Source organism: Pleurodeles waltl, chromosome 4_1, assembly GCF_031143425.1.
Source record: "Pleurodeles waltl isolate 20211129_DDA chromosome 4_1, aPleWal1.hap1.20221129, whole genome shotgun sequence".
In the NCBI taxonomy this organism is placed as follows: domain Eukaryota; kingdom Metazoa; phylum Chordata; class Amphibia; order Caudata; family Salamandridae; genus Pleurodeles; species Pleurodeles waltl.
The window spans coordinates 599,815,410-599,840,656 of record NC_090442.1 but is presented as its reverse complement, the minus strand read 5'-3'; the positions used below and the strand labels follow the sequence as shown (position 1 = coordinate 599,840,656).

Below are 25,247 nucleotides of genomic sequence, written 5' to 3'. Positions count from 1 at the left end.
CCAATGTTTGCTATGATGGTGAGGGCCTGGCAGCTCTTAAAACAATAAGGTTTTACAAAAGCCTTCTTAAAACAAGATACACTTTGGCAAAACCAAATGGATGACCACCAATGACAAACTTATTGGCTTTGCTATTGCTTGCTCATTTTCATGTTTCCCATAATCTTGTTGAACCTGGTTACAGTGATTTTTCCATTATGATTTTGTGGCAATACTAGCATGCATCAACACATTTTACTAAGTGATACTTCAAAGAAACAGTATCTAAAATTTCACAGTAGTTTATCAAAGCTTTTTTCCTAGTTGCATTTTTTTGTGAAAATATTATTTTAATAGCAAAGATGATGAGCTCCGGTTACATCCGGCCTACTCAAAGGCACCCATCATGGCCCCAATGGTAAATCGACTTTTTGTTGTTGTTGAGACATGGATACACCATGCTGCCGACTGCACCATCTTTAGACTAGTTGCCTGTGGAAAAGGGAGCTGCTTCCAACCTCCACTTTAGCCCATCGTTCATCTGACACCAGATCTATCTACAGCAAGAAGACCAAAATAGGGTAGGCCTAGGCCTGTACTGGCGAAGTGAAATGGGCTGAATGTACTATACAAATGCTCCTAATGTAAAAGTTGTGGTTTCCTAGGAAGGTGTCTTAGAAAAGTTATAAAAGTTGTTCTTGCCAGTACTTGAGACTATAGTCAGGATTTGAAATACAAAGAGACAGTATGAATAAATATTAGAAAAAAGGGAAAGACATTTGTAGAAATGATGTTCAGGTTTCTCATTGTTTAGGTACATAGTATTAAAATTATGAACAATTAAGTTGGCTATCATCTAAGTGGAGATGCATGCTTAGAACCTTACCAGGATAGATAACATCCTAAAATGAACAAAGCACATCAATGAACAGGACAAAAACCACAACAAGTCATAGATATTTCACACAAGTCCTACAGGAGATGTACTATGTCTAGAAGCAGTAAATTATCAATATCAAACCTCTACAAACCACCGAAGTAAGCTCAGGAATGAAGGTTCACATTTACACTATACCTTCTTCTAGTTCTTGCTTTAGATCAGATGTTAGGAGTCCCATCATAGACTGTTGCTCATACGCCGGAACAGAAGTGAGGGTCTGAAGAGTCTGGTGCTCATAATCAGGAGCAGCAGAGAGAGTTTGGTACTCGTGAGCTGGGACGCCCGTCACAGTGTGAAGAGAATGCTGCTCGCTCATAGTTTCCATGCTGGAAGCTGGATTCATCATTTGATGGAATGGGAATGTAAAATATGGTGGAGCTGGCTGAAGAGGATAGTACCTAAAAGAAAAAAGTAGTTATATATTTTAGCAACATTTTTAGAGGTTATCATTCTCTACACCTGAAGTGTTGATGGTCACTTTTTTTCACAAACATGAATTTATTCGGTGTCAGACAACTTGTGGACCTTCCCTGCCCCGTCGTTAATGCTTGAAATCAAATTCAGTTCGGCATGTATGTGCAGAGATACATTCAAAATATGAGATTCCAAAAGAAAACAGTAATAAAAGAACAACCAACATCTGCCATGCAGTTTAAGGCGAAGGGGAGCCATACTGCAACTGTTTTACCTAGGACCTTGTTCCCTTCACCCTCACTAACTACCTCCGCCTCGGATCAAGTGATTTTTTTTAGTCACATCTGCCATATGAGGGAGGTCAATATTCCTCTCAAGGTCCTTAGCCAACATGAACATTTCACTGCACAGGGCCATCAATAATTTATATCAGATATTCACATTTTGCCATCTGCACTCCAAGGCAAAAGCAGGTACACCAGTGTTTTGGAATATAGCTGCATCATGGTTGAATAGTATTTGCATTTCCTATATAAAACCATTTTCTTCGACTATTTAGACCTTTTATATTTATTTATATGTTGGTCAAAATGTTTCTACATAGGTCTCACTTGTAGACTCACATTAAATCCAGTTTAAGTTTACAGCTTTATGTTGTCATTATTATGTGTATTACCAAGGCACCCATATCAATGCAGAAGCATCATGTAAACTTAGAAGGATTGGCTCATCATGCAAAGTGATTTAACCGAAATACCCGAAAACATCCACTGAAGCACCAAATTGAAGCTGATCAAGCCAAAAACTCCATAACACGGATGCAGCTCGCAAAATCAGCATGGATGCCTGCCAGATAATACGGCCAGTTGCAGTTTCACTCTTAACCTTGTTTCTTGCAAAAACGTTAAAAGCAATACACTTGAAGGAAAAAAGAATGAAACACATATGGTACCGGTTGGGCTCTTGATATACCAAATTTTCACGCAGCCAAGAAGAAACGTTAGGCCATATTCTGATTCAAAGAGCACCTGAATGTATATATGTGTATCTATACAATCACACACACACACACTACAGATATAAAAGTTAAACGGGGCTTTCTTCTTCCCTAAAAAGACACACACACAGTGTGCACAATTACTAACAGGTGGTAACAGTCTGACCTCCAGTTCCATCCCAGACACCAGGCTGTATATAAGGCTGCAGCTTCCCTATCTCTTCCCGAGCAGACACTGAGGGTGACATTGTGGATTACCCGGGGAAACGAAGTGTTCCTCCACCGCAGCCTACGGGTTTCTCTTTTTTTTAGGTCCAGCCTAAAGAAATCATTAGCTGTCCTGCCAGCTTCAAGTTTTCCAAACAAATTATAACAACAATAGATATATCTAAAAAGGGAATATTTAATTAACCTGCTTTATTCATGGTTTGTTCACATGTCACTGAAATTATGCTTCTTCCCATGTCAGAACGCGGCACAGAGCAATGAGTTAGCCCACTTCCACACTGGCTGACTTCACTTGGGCCGACTGCATTTTTGCTGCTGCACATCTATTTATCTGCCTAAAAAATGTGTCCCTTGAAGTTAGTTACAAATTTGAAGGGACATTAATTTATGAGTGACTGTTCTACTGACTATCCATCTATAGTAAGGGATCATTGAAGGATTCCATGAAATCAATATATTTACTGAAAGGTGCAATGCTGACTTCATCATAAATCAGTTTTTGGCATATTTATTTATCCTACAGAAAACAAGAACAAAACATTAAAGTAGCAAAATACTACGTGCAACTTTATATGTTGAAGCTGCACTCCCACAACTTTGTAAAGAACATTACAAGCAATTGAATTGGACTCAAGAGAGGCATCTGGCAACATATGGAGGTATTGCAGCTTTGTGAAGTCTTCCAGTAGTTGTATCTGACTTGAGAAGTACATCTAACAACAACTAGAAAGCAATTCAATTACATGAAAGACATTTGAAGCAGTTGAGTCCAACTCAAGAAAGACATCTAGTGATGGCTCAATGTCTTGCCCAGCCTCTTGTTTTCCCAAAAGATGAGTAAATGTTACAGGAATTAAGCTCTTTATTTCCGTTGAATTCCTGCAGCATTTACTCGTGAATATGACCAGTCTTTTTGGATCTTTGTTTTAAGATTTGTGAGTTTATCCGATATGCGGCATGGACGAAGCTTGGGTGTGTTACAACTCGCTGGCACACACATACCTCCATTTATAATGTAGTCTGCTGAGAAATAAATTGAAGGCACTTGAATTTATTAATGATTGCTTATACCCAGGGATAGTAGGGTATCGTTACACTACCCCATGGGAATCAAATCATTTTTTGAAAGCTGCAATATTGACTCATCAGCATACACCAGCTTTGTCATTTATTTATCCTACAGAAAATAAGCGCATGTTTTTAAAGTGGCAAAAGTGTAAATTCAAATGTATATGTTATGCCCTCACATATAACATCACTGATGGCATTACTGATGACATCTCAATGGCATCACTGAGGAAATCTAATAAATGTGATAGTTTGGTATACGCTTAGCATGCCGGGAGGTATTCAGCAAGGTACAACTAGACGTAATTTTTCTATAGCTTCTCCGTCGCTAACGATTGTAGACTTTTGCAATATGCTTGAGCTCTTAATGGGTTTTGGGTATGCGAACATAGTGAGCTCTCAGGGAGTGGTTGTGCACAAGGTGAACACTGTGCACAGCAGAGGCTTGCTAACTTGTGTCTTGTTTACTGCCAACAACAGGTCAGCTATTTGTAAATACTTTTGATAAAGTGTGAAGGTTGTAAATAGTAGGTGCTTACTCTAAGGGGCCGTGAGTGTCTGGAGAGAGTGGGATGTGCATGAGAAGCTGTACACAGAAACAAAGACTGTATTCAACAGGTATTTGCCCACCCATGTGTGCTTCATTGCCACGGCTTTCCGTGTAGGGGTTCTGCACAGGGCAAATACTGTCCGAGGTAAGTGCTTTCCTACCCATCTCTTTCGACGTTGGGTAAGTGCTTTCCTACCCATCTATTTCGACGTTGGCTATCCGCAAAATGTTCTGTTAAGGGCAAAGTTTGTGCGTAATAGGTGTTTTCCCACCAAAGAAGCATGTCTGGAGGAAGTAGGCTCTTAGAGGGGTTGTCCATAACACAAAGACAGTGCCCAGCAGGGTCTTGTCCACCCATATACAATGGGCCCCCTACAGTGGATTATCGGTCCATAATGGGTTCAGAAGAGGGTGAAAGCCATGCAAAGTACGATTCGGGCCTCATACAAGGGCTTGACTGTCTTTAAGCAGTGGGCTCTCTATTGTGCACAGATGAAGACCGTGAGTAGCTGGGGGCTGCCCACCCATGTGCGGTTGGAAGGCTGGCTGTGCATAAGGGATTCAGAAGAGAGCGAAAGCTGTGCATAGTAGGGGACTGGCCACCAAAAAGGGCTTTTGAGTCTAGAGGGAGTGGGCTGTGCATGAGTGGTTGTGCATAGGGCAAAGACCACGCGCAATAAACCTTCTCCACCAGTGTGCAGACAGCTATCCACGAGAGGGCAGCTGTCCATGAAACATACCCTACCCCACAGGCATGTATGGCATGGGGGTAGCCACAGGGCTGGTCGGTCTGCAGTCAACCTCCAGGGGGCTTACGTGGCGTGAGGCTGGCCACTGTGCCTGGCCCCAACCTCCGCCACACATGGCCGAAGGGTTGGCCGCACAGCCAGGCCTCAAGCCAAGCCCTGTGCTATCCCCCTGGAGGCAGCCAATGCCCTATTGCTGGTCAACCCCCCCTAGTCACGCCAACCCCATGATCACCTTCATATTTTTCAAGTACTCCTGTGGTATTGTTGTACACGTGGCACTTCTAGGTACCGCAGCACAGTGCAAGCTTCACTTTTTAATGCTTGCAAACAAGGTCCCTCAAGTTTTGCAGCAGGACCCACAGCACATTTCTTTTTTATTTTGGCCTCCTTGGGGGTGTTTTGGTTTCTACGGGCCAGGGGTCAAGGTACCCCTACCCTACAGCTTTATACCTTAATTGTTTTGTGAAACTCAGAACATGGGGACCAAGTCGCTGAGTTCTAAAATAGCAGCCACAACATTTCTGTCACTGCTTTGGCCAGCCAATCAAATTGCTCGGTACTGTAGGGCCGGTTATAGTGCTGTATTGGCTGACAGAAACAAAAGCCCTCTCAGCTAGGAACTGAGGTGGATGTACCTTTCTGGGAAATTGTCTAACAGCACCAAAGTTATTTGCTAAACCAAAAACGCTCTTCCTATGGAAACTCTGAGCACTACAGTGTCATAACAACACTCATTTGTATCTCAACTGGACGTTGGCACCCACACCACCCTAAACACAACATCATCTACAGGCAAGCACTCAGAATAAGACGTATCTGCAGCGATCAGGACACCTGTAAAGACCATCTACATGACTTTGCTACATTATTCAAAAAGCAAGGTTATCTTCTGCATATCATACAGCAACAAACTGACAAGTATTTGAAGTCACCCAGTGAAGCACTTAATTAGAATACCAACAGTAGAAATAAAACTGTCATAATCCCATTTGTGGTTGACTATGATCCATCAGCTCCCAATACAGAAATATAATGCAAAAACATTTCCCTTATGATCCACTTGTGAAAATTTGCTAAAGGTTTTTCCAAAACCGCCATTCATTGTTTACTGCAGAGCTCCCAATTTACGACAATTTATTGTGAGAGCTGAACTCAAGCAAGCTGTAACAAATGCAGGGTTTAACTGCTGTGACATAATGAGTAACTAGTTCTGTTACAAGAAGGACATGTGGAATAAGACAGCATCTTACATGTCGCTCAACATGCATTATTTTATTTATGTGATTCAGTGCCAACGCCAAAGTTGTAAAAACAATATGTAGGACAAACAGTGAATGGCCCCTGTACATAATTCAGGAACCACAAATCTGCAATATTTAGTAAGAAACTTGACCGGCCTGTATCAAATCATTTTAACCTTGTGGATCGCTTACTCTCAGATTTTAAGATTTTTCCTGTGGAACATATCTTACAGGAAGAGCTACTGTACTCTAGAGAAAACGTCTGGATGTACTATTTAAAAATCACTGCATCCAGATGGACTGAACATCACTGGCAGTACCACCCAATTACTGCATAGCTGAAGAGTTCTCAGGACTGCACGGATTCCACAATCTAAATGGAATCTTCACTCATGATGCTTTTTGAAAATCCAGTAGTGTCAGCTGTGCAGCCACAGAGCAAACCATCTGGAACTACCCGAGGAAGACAGAAGCCGAAACGTTGTAGTGAAAATATATTTTTGTACTTTGATGAGTCTTTCTGTTTGAGTCACTTTTTATATATCAACAAACAGTCCTTTCAAGTGCTCAAGTAAGCACAGGCACTCTGGGTAAACGTATTTCAACAACACTAGCCAGTCTTGTTCACGAGTGACCAAAGTGCAGACCGGACTTTTAACAAAACATCATCCATATTTAGTGACACAAATAAAGGACTGCTGGAATTGAGATCATATCCCACTTGTGGGCGAGTGCTTCCTTCAGCACTTTGGGGGACTAGTTTGTTGATTTGTATTGGGCATCCTGCACATACTCGCACGCTGCAATTTGGTAAAGAAGGCGGCACGAGTGAGACTTTGCTGATGGTGATATATCTATATTCACTGAAAAAAAACAAAAGGTTACAGAGACGTTATAGTTAGGAAATAGAATTTAAAAAAACCTTCGAAATTCACAGAAAAAATGAAAAGGTTACGGGGACTTAATAGTTAGGTCCTGAATTTGCTTTCACAAAACCAGAGAAATTAAGCAGTTAAGGTTACTTGAGCTAACTATAACTTGCACCCTTGTAACGCACTGCTTATTACTTCACATATTACATCACTCATGACAATCAGTTACATCATTGATTACATCTCAAATGACCAGTTTTTTTCATTGAATTTCTATTTTTATTTTTTTTAACTATTTTCTAACTATAACGTCCCTGTAACCTTTATCTTTTCAGTGAATTTCTCTGTTTTTTTTAACACGTAGTAATTTTCATAACTATACGTTAATCCAACCACCACTGCACACGGCCAAGGGAGTTGGCCGTAGCATCTCTCTCTGGGTGTGAGAATAGGTGTAAGAGGGTGTATATGGGGTGAGAGTGGCTGTGAGAGTGTCTGCATCAGTGTCTAAGTGGGTCTGTGAGTGGGTGCATGAGGCTTTGAGTGGTCTGTGAGTGGGTGTATGAGTGTCTCACTGGGTCTGTGAGTGGGTGCATCAGTGCCTCAATGGATCTGTGAGTGGGTGCGTGAGGGTCTGAGTAGGTCTGCGAGTGGATGTGTTAGTGTCTGTGTAGATCTGTGACTGGGTGCATGAGATTGAGTGGATGTGTAAGGGCCTCAGTGGGTCTGTGTGTGGGTGCTTGAAGGTCTGAATAAGTCTGTGGGTGGGTGGGTGCATGAGGGTCTGAGTGGGTCTGTGAATGGGTGCGCCAGTGTCTGAGTGGGTCTGTGAGAGGATGTGTCAGTGTCTGTGTAGGTCTGTGACTGAGTGCATGAGAGTGAGTGGATTTGTAAGTCGGTGTGTAAGGATCTCAATGGGTGTCTGAGTGGGTGTATGAGTGCCTCAGCTGGTTTGTGTGTGGGTGCATCAGTGTCTGAATGGGTCTGTGAGTGGGTGCATTCAGTGTCTCAATGGGTCTGTGAGTGGGTGAAAGAGGGTCTGAGTGGGTCTGTGACTGGGTACGCCAGTGTCTGAGTGGGTCTGTGAGTGGATGTGAGGGTTTTAGTTGGTCTGTGAGTGGGTGTGTGACGCTCTGAGTGGTCTGTGTGCAGGTTTATAATTGTTTCAGTGGGTCTGTGTGTGGGTGCCTCAGTGTCTCACTGAATCTATGAGTGGGTGCATCATAGTCTGAGTGGGTCTGTGAGTGCATGCATAAGGATCTGAGTGCATGTATAAGTGAATGAATTAGTGTATGAATGAGTCTGTGGTTTCTATTCCAATTTTTTTCATATTCGTAAATATTATGCAAATAATTCACAAATATTCATGAATATCGTGCATGGTGACGCAAAATTATTTTAAACCCATAATCTGCCTGTAAAACACAGCTACATCACACCCCTCCACTCTGACCCCTTATGCCAGTTTCTATTAGGATTTTCACCCCTGGGGACCGTGTCCCATGAAATAAAATGGCGGGTGCAACTTCCTAGTAGGGTTGAGGTCAGCCAAGTACAGCACTTTTGTGCACGCGTATTCGCGAAAATTCACAAATATTTTTAAATTATTCACAAGCCCAGATATACAAATTTGGATTTCCTTTAATATCTCAAAACCTACTGAACGGATTTAGACCCAATAACTGGAAGTGTAACAAGTGTACGGAAAGCTAGCTTTCTGCCAAATTTGGTGTAATTTCATCCACTAGTTCGGGCTGCAGTTGTGTCTAAAGGTCCTCAGGGTAATTAACATGGGAAACACAATTTTTTTTACCTCCCCTTTTTCTCTGTCCCCCTCCGTCCGCTTGACGGATCACCCCAAAACTTTTCATGCACAAAAAGAACACAGTACTTTTTTTGGGAAACTTTCAAGAAGATTCATCAAACGGTGCCAAGGATATATGGCAAGTCAAAAAACACTTTTTCTATGGAAACTAGTTCCTAACTATAACCACCTACTGGTGATATATGCATCTACTTGCACTCGCCGATAGGTAGTTATAGTTAGGACCAACGTTTCCCATAGACCAAGTTTTTTTTTTGTTTTTTTTTGTTGATAACTTTGGTGCTGTTTGACTAATCTTCACAAAATCCTGATCCGTAGAACGTGCTTTTGTAATTTGGTGTAAATCAGTTCAGTGGTATAGGAGATATTAAAGGACAAAAAATATTAAATATATAGGGACGCGGAGATTGCGCGGATCAGGGGGGAGAAAAGAAAGGCCTGATTGGATGGCCTCAACCTGATAGAGAAGTTACAGCTGTCATTTTGTTTTATTGGGGAAACGGTCCCTGGGGCTTAAACATTATGGCAATGGATATTATGGGGTCAGAGTAGAGGTTACCTGACACCCTGGGAATAAATCAGACAGATGTGGCTAAAGACAAAAGTAGTGGGCAGCAAATGCCTCCAATTTTTTTTGGGTCATTTGCCGAGACCCGCGGATCCAACCATGGGGCTCAGCATGGCCTCCGGTGTAAATTTGCGGGTGGATCAGCAGATTTCACAAAACTATAAAATATATATATATATATATATATATATACACACACACACACTTAAAAACACACGCTGTCACACCCAGACATACCCTCTCACACCCACTCTTGCAACCAGAGCAACACTCAAACATCTACTGTCACACGCAGACCAGAGAACACCAAAGGGCAGAGGCCAAACACGAGGAAGAGGGAAGAAATTTGGAACAGAACGAGGAAACATCGGAAAACAAGGAGGGGACCTAGAAAAAATAAGAGGTAACCCACTGAGAAGCAGTGTCTCATGCCACGAACAGATGTACACTGCGTAAGTGACATTTTCCGTTCAATGGCATGTGTAGCTGCAGATACACATGCTGTGCATAGACTAGTAAGCAGTTATCTCCCCAAAAGCGGTGGTTTAGCCTGTAGGAGTTGAAGTTGTTTGAAATAATGTTCTTAATACTGCTTGTCCTACTGTGGCTTGTTGTGTTGTTAACACATCCACACAGTAATGTTTAGTAAATGTATGAGGCGTAGACCATGTGGCTGCCTTACAGATTTCGGTCATTGATATATTTCCTAGAAAGGCCATGGTGGCACCTTTCTTTCTAGTGGAGTGTGCCTTTGGTGTAATAGGCAGCGCTCTCTTTGCTTTCATATAACATGTTTGAATACATTTAACTATCCATCTGGCAATGCCTTGTTTGGATATTGGATTCCCTGCATGAGGTTTTTGGAAAGCTACAAACAATTGTTTTGTTTTTCGAATTTGTTTGGTTCTATCAATGTAGTACATTAGTGCTCTTTTTATGTCTAATGTATGTAATGCTCTTTCAGCTACAGAATCTGGTTCTGGAAAGAACACTGGGAGTTCCACTGTTTGATTCAAGTGGAACGGTGATATGACTTTTGGCAAAAATTTGGGATTTGTGCGTAGAACTACTTTATGTTTGTGTATTTGTATAAAGGGTTCTTGTATGGTAAAGGCTTGTATTTCACTTACTCTTCTGAGAGATGTGATAGCTATTAGGAAGGCAACTTTCCAGGTTAAGTATTGTTTCTCACAAGAGTGCATGGGTTCAAATGGTGGACCCATGAGTCGTGTTAATACAATATTGAGGTTCCACGAAGGAACTGGTGGTGTTCTTGGTGGAATAATCCTTTTTAGACCCTCCATAAATGCTTTTATGACCTGGATTCTGAATAGTGAAGTTGAATGTGTAATTTGCAGATAGGCCGAAATTGCTGTGAGATTTATTTTAATGGATGAAAAAGATAACTTAGACTTTTGTAAGTGTAGTAGGTAGCTTACAATGTTTTTTGCGGATGCATGTAATGGTTGGATTTGATTATGACAGTAATAAACAAATCTTTTCCACTTATTTGCGTAGCAATGTCTTGTAGTAGGTTTTCTAGCCTGTTTGATGACCTCCATGCATTCTTGTGTAAGGTCTAGATGTCCGAATTCTAAGACTTCAGGAGCCAGATTGCTACCAAGGTTGGCGTGCCCAAGTTGGTGCTATTAGTATTAGTTTGAGTTTGTTTTGACTCAATTTGTTTACGAGATACGGAAGGAGTGGGAGAGGGGGGGAAAGCGTAAGCAAATATCCCTGACCAACTCATTCATAACGCATTGCCCTTGGAGTGAGGCTGTGGGTACCTAGATGCAAAGTTTTGGCATTTTGCGTTTTCTTTTGTTGCGAATAAGTCTATTAGCGGTGTTCCCCAGCTTTGGAAGTAAGTTTGTAGTATCTGGGGATGAATTTCCCATTCGTGGATCTGTTGGTGATCCCGACTGAGATTGTCGGCTAACTGGTTTTGAATTCCTGGTATGTATTGCGCTATTAGGCGAATGTGATTGTGACTCGCCCAATGCCAAATCTTTTGTGCTAAGAGATACAACTGTGTTGAGTGTGTCCCTCCCTGTTTGTTTAGGTAATACATTGTTGTCATGTTGTCTGTTTTGACAAGAATGTGTTTGTGGGCTATTAGTGGTTGAAATGCTTTCAACGCTAGAAACACTGCTAGTATTTCTAACGGATTTATATGAAGTTGTTTCTGTTGAGTGTCCCATTGTCCCTGGATGCTGTGTTGGTTGAGGTGTCCTCCCCACCCTACCATGGAAGCATCTATTGTGATCACGTATTGAGGCACTGGGTCTTGGAAAGGCCGCCCTTGGTTTAAATTTATAGGATTCCACCATTGAAGCGAGGGGTATGTTTGGCGGTCTATCAACACTAGATCTTGAAGTTGACCCTGCGCTTGTGACCATTGTGTTGCTAGGCACTGTTGTAAGGCCCGCATGTGTAATCTTGGGTTTGGGACAATGGCTATGCATGAGGACATCATGCCTAGTAGTTTCAGCACTAATTTTACTTGGAACCTTTGGTTTGGGTGCATGCTTTGTATAACGTTTTGGAATGCTTGTACCCTTTGTGGACTTTGAGTGGCAATCCCTTTTTTTGTGTTGATAGTTGCTCCCAAGTATTGTTGTATTTGACACAGCTGTAAATGTGATTTTTGGTAGTTTAGTGAGAACCCTAGTTTGTGAAGGGTTTCTATGACGTATTTTGTGTGTTGAAGACACCGTTCCAGCGTATTGGTCCTGATTAACCAATCGTCTAGATACGGGAATACATGTATGTGCTGTCTTCCGATATGGGCTGCCACCACTGCAAGGCATTTTGTAAATACCCTTGGTGCTGTTGTTATCCCGAATGGTAACACTTTGAAATGGTAATGTACCCCTTGGATTACAAACCTTAAATATTTTCTGTGCGAAGGATGTATGTGTATATGGAAGTACGCATCCTTGAGATCTAATGTTGACATGTAGTCTTGTTGTTTGAACAAGGGGATTACGTCTTGAAGTGTCACCATGTGAAAGTGATCTGATTTGATGTAAAGATTTAGTGTTCTGAGATCTAAGATGGGTCTTAGAGTTTTGCCCTTTTTGGGTATTAGAAAATACAGGGAGTAAACACCGGTTCCTTTCTGTAGATTGGGTACTAGTTCAATAGCGTCTTTTTGCAACAACGCTTGGACTTCTAGCTATAATAGATCCATGTGTTGTTTGGACATGTTGTGTGTTCTTGGAGGCACATTTGGTGGTAATTGTAGGAATTCTATGCAATAACCATGTTGGATAATGGCTAGGACCCACAAGTCTGTTGTTATTTCTTCCCAGTTTTGGTAAAAATCTGTAATTCTCCCCCCCCCACTGGTGATATGTGTTGGGGATTTGTGACACTGAAGTCACTGTTTATTTTGAGGGGTCTTTGGGCTTTGGAACTTTCTTCTAGTTTTAGGGAACTGTCCACCTCTGTATTGTCCCCGGAAGCCTCCTCTTTGATACTGGCTCTGGTATGTGGGTCTGGTTTGTGAGGTTGAGGGTTCTGTGCTTTGGGCCCGAAACCCCCCTCTAAATTGTGTCTTCCTAAATGTGCCTCTGCTCGGTGGGGAGTAGAGCGCGTCCATGGCCTTGGCTGTATCCGTGTCCTTTTTCATCTTCTCTATAGCTGTGTCCACCTCCGGCCCAAACAACTGCTGTCCATTAAAAGGCATATTAAGCACAGCCTTTTGGATTTCGGGCTTAAATCCTGAGGTGCGTAGCCATGCGTGTCTCCGAATAGTGACCGCTGTATTCACAGTTCTTGCGGCTGTGTCTGCTGCATCCATTGCCGATCGTATCTGGTTATTCGAGATACTTTGGCCCTCTACCACCACTTGTTGTGCACGCTTTTGGAACTCTTTGGGCAGAAGTTCTATAAAGTGCTGCATTTCATCCCAATGAGCTCTGTCATATCTTGACAACAAAGCCTGGGAATTGGCAATGCGCCATTGATTGGCTGCTTGTGCTGCAACTCTTTTCCCCGCTGCAATAAACTTTCGACTTTCTTTGTCGGGTGGTGGTGCATCTCCAGAGGTGTGTGAATTAGCCCTTTTACGTGCTGCGCCTACTACTACTGAGTCAGGTGTCAGTTGCTGTGTGATGTACACAGGGTCTGTAGGGGGGGGCTTGTACTTTTTCTCCACCCTAGGTGTGATGGCCCTGCCTTTGACGGGCTCTTGAAATACTTGCTTCGAGTGTTTCAACATTCCTGGTAACATTGGAAGACTCTGGCACGGACTGTGTGTTGACGACAAAGTATTAAATAAAAAGTCATCCTCAATCGGTTCTGCGTGCAGTGTCACATTGCGAAAAGCAGCTGCTCTGGACACCACCTGCGTGTAAGCAGTACTGTCTTCAGGTGGTGATGGCCTCGCTGGGTAGCAGTGTGGACTATTGTCTGATACAGGCGCATCATAGAGATCCCATGCATCTGGGTCATCCTGGCTCATCCCTGTGTGCATTGGAGACTGCATCATAGGTGGGGTAGCAATTGGTGATGGTTGTGGCGAAATCCGTGGTGGAGTTACTTGTTTTGCCACCTTTGCTTTCGGTTGATTTTCTGTGTTTTGGAAAGCAAGTTTCCTTTTCATCCTTATAGGAGGGAGAGTTCTTATTTTCCCTGTTTCCTTTTGAATATGGAGCCTTCTTTGCGTATAATATGGCTCCCCTGCTTCTAACTCTTGTCCAAATCTATGGCCTTGTAGTTGTTGTGAAAGGCCTTGCTCTTTGGAGTAGGAGCTTGTTTTCGGCTCCGAAGATGGGTGTTTCGGTACCAAAACTTTTTCCACAGTTTTTTTTGGCTCCGAAGCCACTTTTTTAGGTTTCGGTGTGCCGATATCTCGGTGCCGACTTTGTTCGGAGCCGGTCTCCCGGTGTCGAGTCTGGTCTGAGCCAGGTTCTGGTGTCAAGTATGCTGCGTGCCGGGATCTCGACCGGAGTCGGAAGACTTCGACACGTGCGTGCCCTTTTTCGGTTCCGATGGTTGGTCACTAATTGTACGGGTTAATCCATGGCCTGTTGGCGGTGGCGTCCCCTGGGCCTTTATGATTTTGGCGTGAGTTTTGGCCAGGGCTGGTTTACTCACAGTTTTCGGCGCCTGCTCTGTTTCGGGCTCGTCCGAGTCAGCGATGGAGAAAGTTTCTTCTTCCTCGACGTCGCGTTGTCCTGACAACGCCGATGCCATTTGAAGCCTTCGTGCTCTCCGGTCCCGTAGTGCTTTCTTCGACCGAAACGCCCGACAGGCCTCACAGGTATCCTCTTTGTGTTCGGGGACAAACACAAATTACAGACCAGATGTTGATCTGTGTAAGGATACTTGTTGTGGCATTCGGGGCAGAAGCAGAATGAGGTCCGATCCATTAGCCTTGAAGACGCACGCGGTCGGGCCGACCAGGCCCCGCCGGGGAATCGAAGCCCCGAAGGGCTACCGGACCTCTTCCTGATTCGGTGTCGATCTACGTTAACTAACCCGATACCGAACGCAAACAATACCGTCGAATGTTCTGAGATTTAACTAACTTTCTGAACCGAAACACGGAGCGAAGAGGAACACGTCCGAACCCGATGGCGGAAAGAAAACAATCTAAGATGGAGTCGACGCTCATGCGCAATGGAGCCGAAAGGGGAGGAGTCCCTCGATCTCGTGACTCGAAAAGACTTCTTCGAAGAAAAACAACTTGTAACACTCCGAGCCCAACACTAGATGGCGGGATATGCACAGCATGTGTATCTGCAGCTACACATGCCATCGAACATATATATATGGATAGAGCTATATAGACACACACAAACGCACACCCACATTTTTGCCTAAATTTTTTTAATAAAATTATTTGTTCATCATTGACATGTTGTTTCCTTCTTACAGAGCACACATCAGTGGATCAGCTCAATTCTGCCATAGTCTGTCCTCACTAAAAGCAACTGCGATTTCCTAATCCCCTGAAAGAGAAAAAGTTCCCTAATGGTTAGAATTTAGAAGTCACTTCTATTTACCAGTGATTGCTAGTACCCATGAATAGTAGGATGTCATCATGGTGTTTCACAACAATCATGATACTTAGCAAAAGCCCCAATACAAACTCATCATCATAAACCAGCTTTCGAATATTTATTAGAAAACAAGCACAAGCATCATTAGGGTAGCACTAGAGTATATGCACATTTATATATTGAAGCTACACACGCTTTAGCTTGGTAAAGGACTTTTCAAGCAGTTGAAAAAGGTACATCTAGTAATGACTTGAGACTTGAGGTGCCAGCCATGTGGATGACTTTTTAAGAAGTTGCTTGCGCCTCAAAATGTTCGTCTAGTAAAGCTCTTTGGAACTGCAGATTTGTTAAAGACTTAAAGCAGATGTTTCTGACTCGAGAGGGATATGTAGTAAGGACTTGAGGTATAGTAGCTATGCGAAGGACAGGACCTGCTAGTTTTGCCAATGGCTGTCTATTTTAAGACCGAAACAGCAGACCCCAACAATCAAAATGACAAAAACAAAAAAAAGGCTGCTCAGCAATTCAGTTAAAATACTAGACTAGATAGTGCACCTGCAGGCTAGCTAACAATTGCTGTGCCCTGAGGGATGATCATATTAGTCAGGCAAAACATTCCACGGATATTGAGGCTGCTAAAAATTATTTGCTAGACTATATGTAGATTTTTAGGAATGGTGTAGCCAAGTATTTAGATGCATGGTCCATACACAACATCCATGTGCTGCAAAACAACAAGCAGGAAGTAATATCACCATAAAGAACCCTCTCTGCAACATGTGAATAGAGGGGCCATATTAGAATGGGTTTGGCCTATTCAGTCCGATGTGATTTTCACAACGATGTCAAGAAGGGAAGAATGTTTTTTCAGAAAATTTTAATCCAGCACAGAACTTCAATGAAAACGTGAATATATTTAGGTTCCACAATCTCAATGATTTTTTAAAATGTTGCGTATGTTGTACTGTGTTTTATAATAGTTAGTGTTAGTTTAAATGGCTTCTTTCTTATGAAAAGAAAATAACATGAAACAAATTGTGTGGGCTTATCTGTATTTATGATCCCAGCTATCAGTTACTAGAAAAGTTTCGAGTCATGGCTGTGAAAGACATTGAGATCTTAATGAGAGCTGGTAACAACCGTAAAGAAATATAATGTTGGTGTGACAACAGCAAAGCTTCTTTCTGCTTTAAGTCTGTAACGTACATGCCAACACTCCTGATTTAGCTAGGAGGGAAAGCAATCTTCCATACTGAAACCAAAACAACATGCAGACTCAACAAAAGGTTATAGAAGTAATTAATAAAACGTGGCAGGCACCACTGTGCAGTGCTGGTTCAGATGCTCTTTAGGTATTGCCTACAAGACAGCACACGTGCCATATATTTGCAAACCACATTGTGGGTTTACCATGGGCTTACGGGGGCTTACAGCCATACTATTTTATTCCCATTAGTTGGCTTGTCGCTTATTTGGTTGCTTCTTCTTAGATGTCTTTCTCTGTCCCCAATTGTCCTCTCTTGGAACATATCCTCATTAGCATCTCTTTGACTGACTGGTATTCTTCCATTGCACATTTAGGGAACGTTTTTTCTTTTATCACTAAGCAATCCGTGTCTGCATGTGTTTTCCAGCTTTCTCCCAAGTGTGGTACCCATAAATCGCCTGCCCCCTTTCTCAGTGTTGCTTTCTCCCTTATGTGATTATCTCCTGCACTGCTCTAGCTCTCATTTAATTCTCCCAGACCCACTCTTCTTTCAATCAAGTGCTTCTTCCCCACCTCTGTGTTGCTGGCTCGCTCATGCGTTGTTTTTCCCCTCCTCCCCCAAAGTGATCAACCTGCTCCCCCACTTCCCATGGATCACCAACACCCACAGTGTATTATGTTTAGAATGCACTTTAGTGTTAAAAACGTCATTTTTATTTTATCTAACAACTCAAGTGGAGTCCAACATCTTTGATTGGTAAATAAAATTTTTTAAAAAAAGCAAATGGTGCCCGTATCATTCCACATCCATATGCCAGTGGAATGACGTGACCAGAATGGCCAGCTGGAAAGAGAAGCCACCTGATGCCCTGCAAAAATGGACAAAGGACTTTGTCTCCAGCAGAACCCCAGGACTAGATGGGTCTCTCCAGGACCAGAGGTGCGGTTTCCTTTATGCTTTCTGTGGATGAGTTGGAGGCAAGACCTGGACTCCACTGCCACCCCAAGTGCTCTGCAAGACAGCCAGGAGGGGTTGGAGAGTGCATACGTGGGCTTGGGGATGGCTAGTATCAACAGGACTGCACAAGATGCCCCTATCTCCCCAGAGGCAGGCCCCAAGAAACAGAAACCAAAGCATTGCAGAATAATGTCCTCCTGGTTCTCCAGGGACTGAAGAAAGCACCAACTGCCCCCATGTCAGGGGGTGGAGGCAGTGGAGGTGGAGGCTATTCTGCCCTGTCCATGCTCATCATGGGCAGGGTACAGCTCCCAGTGAGGGTGGGAGCACAAGAAAGGCTTTCTCCCACCATAGGAGCACAAGAGAGTTGCTCCAGCATGGCAGGGGCAAAAAGGCAGATGCCAGCTCCCACACTGGAGGTTGGAGCACAGGCAGAGCCGGTGGGGAACTTGGGGCTCCCTACCCGTGAGGCCCCTAACAAATACAGCAACCTGTGGGTGCCCCAGGTGGGACCAGGGCACCCAAATCCAAATGAAGAGAAAAGACACGAAGCACCAAAACAAAATGTAGAGCGGAACTACAAACTCGCTCTTTTCTTATTCATGGCTCCCAGCAAGGAGTGCCCCTTAGAGCCCCACAAGGGGCTTAAATCTGTATATATGTTTTATTCTGCAGATAGGTGTAAGTGCACCATTAATAATCTGTCACTGTGCTCTGGGGGACTGCAGATGGTGAAGCAGTCCCTACCCATTGTCCCTATAAACTTGCTCAAAGTCTCCTAGGGCCTCATAAGCATGAATCTAGGAGTGACTGTCAGTTTTTTTTTTTTTTTTCAGTACACCATGCTTGAGCTGTATGCTCTTCAGCTGGAATGTGGAGACTCCATGCGGTTGGTCATACAGGTGCATCAGATAGTCTTAACTGTATAAAACAAAGACCCAAACATGTTAAATTGTATTTTGAACACAAATGTTTAATTAAGTGATTCACTAACTTGTAATTGTTGGTTTATGGATGTGGTGAACCCTTGGCAAAGCCAGTAGGCTTACTTTATATACAGATGTGGTGAACCCTTGACCAAGCAAACAGGCCTGCCTTATACAGTGATGTGTTGATCCCTTGACAACGCCAAAATGCTTGTCATATATCTATAACGCCCCTTATATTGTGATGCTGCATTTGGTATAAGTGGGGGTATTGGGATTTAGGAGGTCATAACCCACCAGGGGTCAAATGGGATACATGGATGTCACCAAAGTTATGTTCATTTACCTGCTATATATCTATATATGTGTGATTTGATGTATAGTATTTAGGATGTGTGTGCGTGAAATAAATGTGCTTTCCCATTTTGAAAGAAAAGGCAATGGCGGGACAATACTTTACTGAGAGTTGTTTTTCCGTGCCAGTTAATGGAGATTACTATGTCACACCAGCTCCCCTGAGTGGGCCTTGGGTTTCTCTCCTTAGCAGTCCTGAGAGAGTCAAATGTACAATGGGGTGCCTGGTTCCCAGTAAACGACAAATGTGGATTATTTGTGCAGGACTCGCATCCTTTGCAACTAAAAACCTATTGTACTTCATTTCCAACCCCTCCTTCACACAGCCACAGGCTGGGCACAGTGGGGATTGGACGACCATGGAGAAGCTGGGTGCAGGGCTTGACGGTACTTATCAAATTGTATTTTTCATTAAAATCACATTTTTGGTGTAGGTTAATTTGTATGCAAAATGTTATTTTTTTTTTCGAACACCTGTCAAATATTATGAGGCCTTTACATACTTATTCAGATAATTTTCCAAATAGACATCTGCGTTTTTAATGCAGAATGGGTTTTTCCAAAATGGCTTCTGCATTCAGCTGCTGCTGTACCTGAAAACAATCCAATTCATTCCTTGGAAATGGAAAAATACACTTAATAGCTTAGACAATAGCATGACGGTGACACAGAAATACTCCTCTAAGTTTATTCAAAATGTGAATGATATTGTCTCACAGCAACGCTTGAAGGTTGGGTGAGCAAAAGAAAGCAATGACTTAAACAGGCTTAGCAATTCCATGTCTTTTTTAAGTCTTGTTATGGCAAACCTAAAAAGAGTACATTTTAACATTTCAAAAGGCTGCTGTATCAAAATGATGCTATATATGTTTATGGTTTATTCTGGGGGAGGGTGTTGCAGGCTGCTGAAATGTGGAACCCTACGCAGCAAAAAAAAAAAAAAAAAAAAAAAAAAGAAATTACCTCACCAACATCAATAATTGGAAAAAGAAAAAGTGGCAGCAAACTAGGTTAAGATGCTGGCATGTTGTTAGAAGATGGTGTGCTATGTTAGCTTGCTTTTGTGCAAGTCTTCAAAAATTTATCAACACAGGTCTTTAGTATATCAACTATTAAGGAAATCATTATATACAAAGCAATATTTTACATCTTTTGTGTACTGAGCTTGTCCCATGCTTGAAAAACAAAATACGTTTGTGGCAGTGCAGATTGAACAAAGAGTGCCAAACTAGCTTTCCTTCCACTTACAAGGTATACTTTGTAAGCAAACTTTTGCAGAAACACAATGTGTGTTCCACACGCAGACGTGTCCCTTCTACAATAACTGGTGACACCAACCTTAACTAGTGTTTATGTCACTGTGTTTTTAAAGCTCCTTAGTAAAATCTAAAACAAAGAACACTGTACACCTTACATATAAACCTAAAGTAACACACAAATTGCAGTCACACTAAAAAGTACACCAGGGGTCAGCTAAAATACCACTTCCCGATTTTAGAGAAAAAAAAAAAAAAAGGTCAATTTTGTCCCCTCTAATTCCCTCTGCCATGTGCTTCCAAAAACGTCATGCACTGGAACCTTCTATGTACACTTACTAATGGTGTTCATTCTTAGCTTTGATTTCGCACAAAACTAGCATTAAACTATGCAAGTCTACTTACAATACAAATATCCTATTTTAAGGGGATTTTCTTATTGATGATCAGTGAGTAAACAATAACCGAATATCAAACCATTATTCACTTAAAGAAGTACTGACCAGGCACCCATTGCATAAGTCCAAAACCTAATATAGGAAATCTGCTTTTATTGTATGGTCACCCCAGATGTTGTGCCTTTTGCTTGACCCTATATTTATGCTTGCTTTAGAACGTTACTCAGGTTAACCACTAGTAAAGTGCCTGTGCTCCCTCTTTAGCAACCTAAAAGGATGATTGGACAGAGTGCTGAACAATACAAACACTCATCCCCAGTCACAGATCTGGGTTTATCCATTGTTCGTTTGCTCACCATGCCACCCCAGTTTGGACCCAGCCATATGCAAATCAGTCTTGACCCTGTTCCTCATGGGAACAGTCCAGTCCGAACTGCCAAGCCAGGTCCTCACTGGACTGGAAACAAACATCATGGGACCGGTTTCAGGGTTTCACCCTTCATCAGCCAGGCTAGCTTGAATCCAGTGGCACAGCGAGCAAGGGACCCACGTCTGTGCATACCCTTCCCACTTAGGGCAACTTTAGCAACACAAAAGGATGATGGACGGAGTGCTGAACAATGCAATGTGTTGCTAAAGTGCTCCCTCTTTAACCATTGTTAAAGTACTTTTCCTAATTGGTACATTTAACTTGCCTATAATTCCCATATAGTGTAAAAAAAAAAAAAAAAAAAAAAAAAAAAAAAAAAAGCACCAAGGACCTGGAAGTTAAATGCTATTGGTGGACCACAGCAACCATTTTTTTTTGCCATCCACCATAGTGCATACATGGCTTCAGTCTTACAGCTGTAGTCTGACTATAGCAGTGTAAAAACTCCAATTCGACCTGTTAAAATAAACCCTTTTCACAGGTTAAAATCACTCTTTTAAATATGAATAAGTCACCCCTATATAGGCCTTTGTAACCCACAAGGCAGGATGCATAGTATTTAAATGTAGGGCATGTACAACTTAGGGCAATGCATAAAATATGTATGCAGTACAAAAACAGTAATAAAGGAAAAAACAAAAAAGAGTCCCTAACAGCATTAGAAAAATACAGTAAAAATTAATAAACACAATGACACCAAAATCTAATCAGGGGATTCGGAGATATGAAAAGTTGCAAGTAGGAATAACATTAAGTAATATAAAGTAAAATAAAGTGACAATGATAGTGAATAGCGGCTGTAGACCCAGACCTGTGCGCAGTTGGACACTGACTACGATAAAGCACCAGTCATATATAGTAACCAGGTTCACCCAGGCCAAAGGTTTTATATTCTGACTTAGTCCTTTAAGTCCTAATTCACTGCAGGAGTACACTTGTGGAGCCCTCCTGAGGGTCTGACAGGCACTTAGCGAATCAAAAGATGTCAGGCAGAGGTTTAAAAAAAAAAAAACACAACAGGTCCACTCTAGGTCCAGTTGTGATTGATCAGCTTGTCAGTAGGATGCAAAGGTCTCTTCTATCCGTTTGTATCCCTGTGCCTTCAACAGGAAGTCAGCCTTAGGACCCCATGCAGTACACTTATTTGCCCTAGGTCATGAGTACTCACAAACATTTTCCCAGATGTCACAAAGTTTGTTTTTTGATGTGACAGAGGGCCGAATTGATTCTAGCAGGGTGGCAGCAGTATGGCGGGTGTAAGAGACGCAAAGCATTTACATCTAGTGGTTGAATTTCACAATGTGAAACCAGAAAACCTGGTACTTATCCCGACTTCCCCACTATACAAAATTGTGTGATCCTAGGCAATTTTTTTATTTCACTTTCCTTTCTTTTTCTTCATTATTGCATTTAAAGAGGACCTCAAAATACATGATTTCAGGATGTGCGCCGTACAAAACCTTCTCCTGTGTTTGATTTTATACACTATAAAGTTGTTCATGAATAGTACAAACCAAGGCCAGCCAGAGTGCACATAACAACCAGCTTGCCTCTTAAGTCACTGCTGAGATTGATTTAATTGCTGCAAATGTCTTTTAAAATTAAGGTGCTCTTGTTGGAGGGGATGTGGGCAATCGGGAACACTAACCAATCTTCTGTAGTGATGCCCCAAGCCTCATCAATATTGGGAGGACATACTGACGGCCACAGACCAGGTTTTTGACACCGAACTCCCCCAATTCGCAAGCTACATATTAAGGCTTCCGAACGTGCTTACTTACCTCCTAAAATCTGCAAAAGGGTGTGCCATCACAGTAGCCCTCTGTGCAGCAAAACAAGTCCTCTTAGCCAAATGGGACACTGCAAAAATCCCCACACATCTTGATTGGTTGCACAAACTCTGGGATATCATAGATATAGAACATCTTACTGCAACGACTGATCAAAGGCTTCCACAGTTTGCTAAAATGTGGGAACCCTGTCTGCGATACATATCCCAAGAATTTCAGGAACTTACCTGTCCCACTTATTTACGCGTTTTTCATCTCCCCATGAGGATGCAACAGGGCGCTGGAACTAGTGGATTGACAACATATATCTATATTAATTCATGTACTCAATTACTCACAACCTCATTAGGGATGCATGAGTTAAACAATGGGTCAGCTCACTAACTACTATGGAAATGCGCAATTGACACATTCCACTCCACCCCCAGTTCCCTGTTTTGCTGTATCCTCACCGGCCAATGGATGTAGGTGAGTGCTGTTGTATTGTCTCCAATTACAATTCAAACAATCAACAGATTTAAACCATAAAATGAAGGTGTTCCTAAAATTAAAAGGTGCAGGACAACGGGGTTACTTCCTTTCTTTACCTTCCATTAACAGTTGAACAAATGTTTCACAGCTTAGTCAACATCTTCTTAATCATAGTACTGAGTTGAACAAACAACAGCCCAGTCTTGCTGTTGACCAGGAGGCCGCATGTAAAGGTCAGGAGAGCCGCATGTAGCCCCGGACCGTACTGTGAGTATCACTGTCTTACGTAAATAGAAAGCAGGTCAGGTCCTTTCAGGGCTTTTATCAGGTCGAAGACCGCTGGTTCAGACCTCTCCTCAGGTCTAGAAGTGTTCTGAAATGGGTGCCTGGAGGTGCCACATTTATGGAGAGCACGAGCTAGTGTGTGGGACTCATCACACCCTAATGAATGGTATAAAAGTTCCTGATGCCAGCCCTACCCACTTCTGGCATTTTCAGGATGGCGGACGTCTTTGGCCATACTAAACTTGGGCTCTGAGAACAAAGAGAGTGTGATGGGGAATGCATTATGGCAATCCTAGCGTCTTCCCTAGTTGAACACTAATCAAGTTTTGGGCACTTACTGTACCCCCAATAAACACACAACGTCTGGATGCTGGAAAAACCTCAGTTGTTCTACCAGACACCAAATACACAAGAATTATTTGGAAGCCCATTTCACTTTCTTTGAAATGTGCCCCAAGAATGATATGTTAACTCCAGAGACCTGCCTAGCAGGAGTTGACAAATCAAAAAGGATGCTCACAGCCCTATCCTGTATATTCTATCAGGTTCATAGGGGTCATCTCTGCCCATTCAGGTCATCCTATTCTTTGCTCTTGGGAAGTATTTCACACCAATTAAAATACTAATTACTGGCTGGCAGAAGTAGGAGAGTAAATGGGCCTCCGTAAGTATTCAGGCAGGGAAAATGTAGTTTCTACCTTTTCCTTAATGTTTAACAAAACTCCAACTTCACCATTGGAGTAGATTATTAATACCTATTAAAAATAGTTATTTATTTTTCTTGCTGTGTCCTAACAAAATTTAAATTATTAAAACAATAGTATAACCCAGTGTTTTCCTATGGACGAGCCTGGCTTGCTACAGTGAAAATAGCTTTTGGGTTATTTTCACTGAAAGGAAATATTTAGCATTACATTTCTGCATGCCCCACTTCTGAACACCATGCACTCTACCTTTTGGGCAATAAGGCCTACATGGTAGTGACTTATTAACATTTACAAGTAAGATTTTGACCTGTCAAAAGGATTATTTGACAGGCTGAATTTTCATTTTAAAACTGCAAAAGCCAAGCTAGAAATGGTAGGCCTGCAGTCATTTTGACTGTCACTGTAGGAGGTGGCACAATGGGAGTTACTGTGGGTACACTTAGTATATGGTACAATGAACATATAGGTAAGTCAAATATACCAATTAGGGGTAAGCCAATTTCACCATGTTGGAAGGGAGAGCACAGGCACTTTATCACTGATCAACAGGGGTAAAATATCAAGTTCTAAAGCAAGCAAAAATATGGGGTCTAGCAAAAGACGAAAAATCTAAGTGAACCTGCAGAAAGGGCAAATTTCCTACAGATGCAATACCAGGATCCACACTCTGTATGCATCGAGTACTTCGCTAGCACTCATTAATATCATTAAATTGTTTCTCACAAACTGTGTTTGATTGAAACGCCACTCCTTAAGAAAAGCAGTCAATCTTTCGAGTCGTTTTGTAAATGCGCTTGGTGGTTGGCCGACCCTAAATCTATAGTGCTAAACCAATTGGCCCCAAGAAGTTGTGTCACCATTTCAGTAATGCTGGCTTATCTATCAACTACCACATTCTTCTTCTTTAATTGTCTCAGTTCTATGCAAAGCTTATCCTCCCACTGGCTTTGCAGGACACCACTAACAGAGCTAATCAATCTGCAGCCTCCATGAGTTCTATTATACTAGCGTCCAACATCCTAT

At 42.3% G+C, this 25,247-nt stretch overlaps 1 protein-coding gene across 1 annotated transcript in view; it reads right to left on the bottom strand.

The window, feature by feature from the left end:
• The window catches only part of TDG (thymine DNA glycosylase), a 208,219-nt gene that overhangs the window by 165,450 nt on the left and 17,522 nt on the right, over positions 1 to 25,247 (bottom strand). The window contains exon 2 of the mRNA XM_069228997.1: positions 1,055 to 1,317. Within this exon, the coding sequence (XP_069085098.1) occupies positions 1,055 to 1,317 (263 nt within the window). The remainder of the gene's footprint in view (positions 1 to 1,054; positions 1,318 to 25,247) is intronic.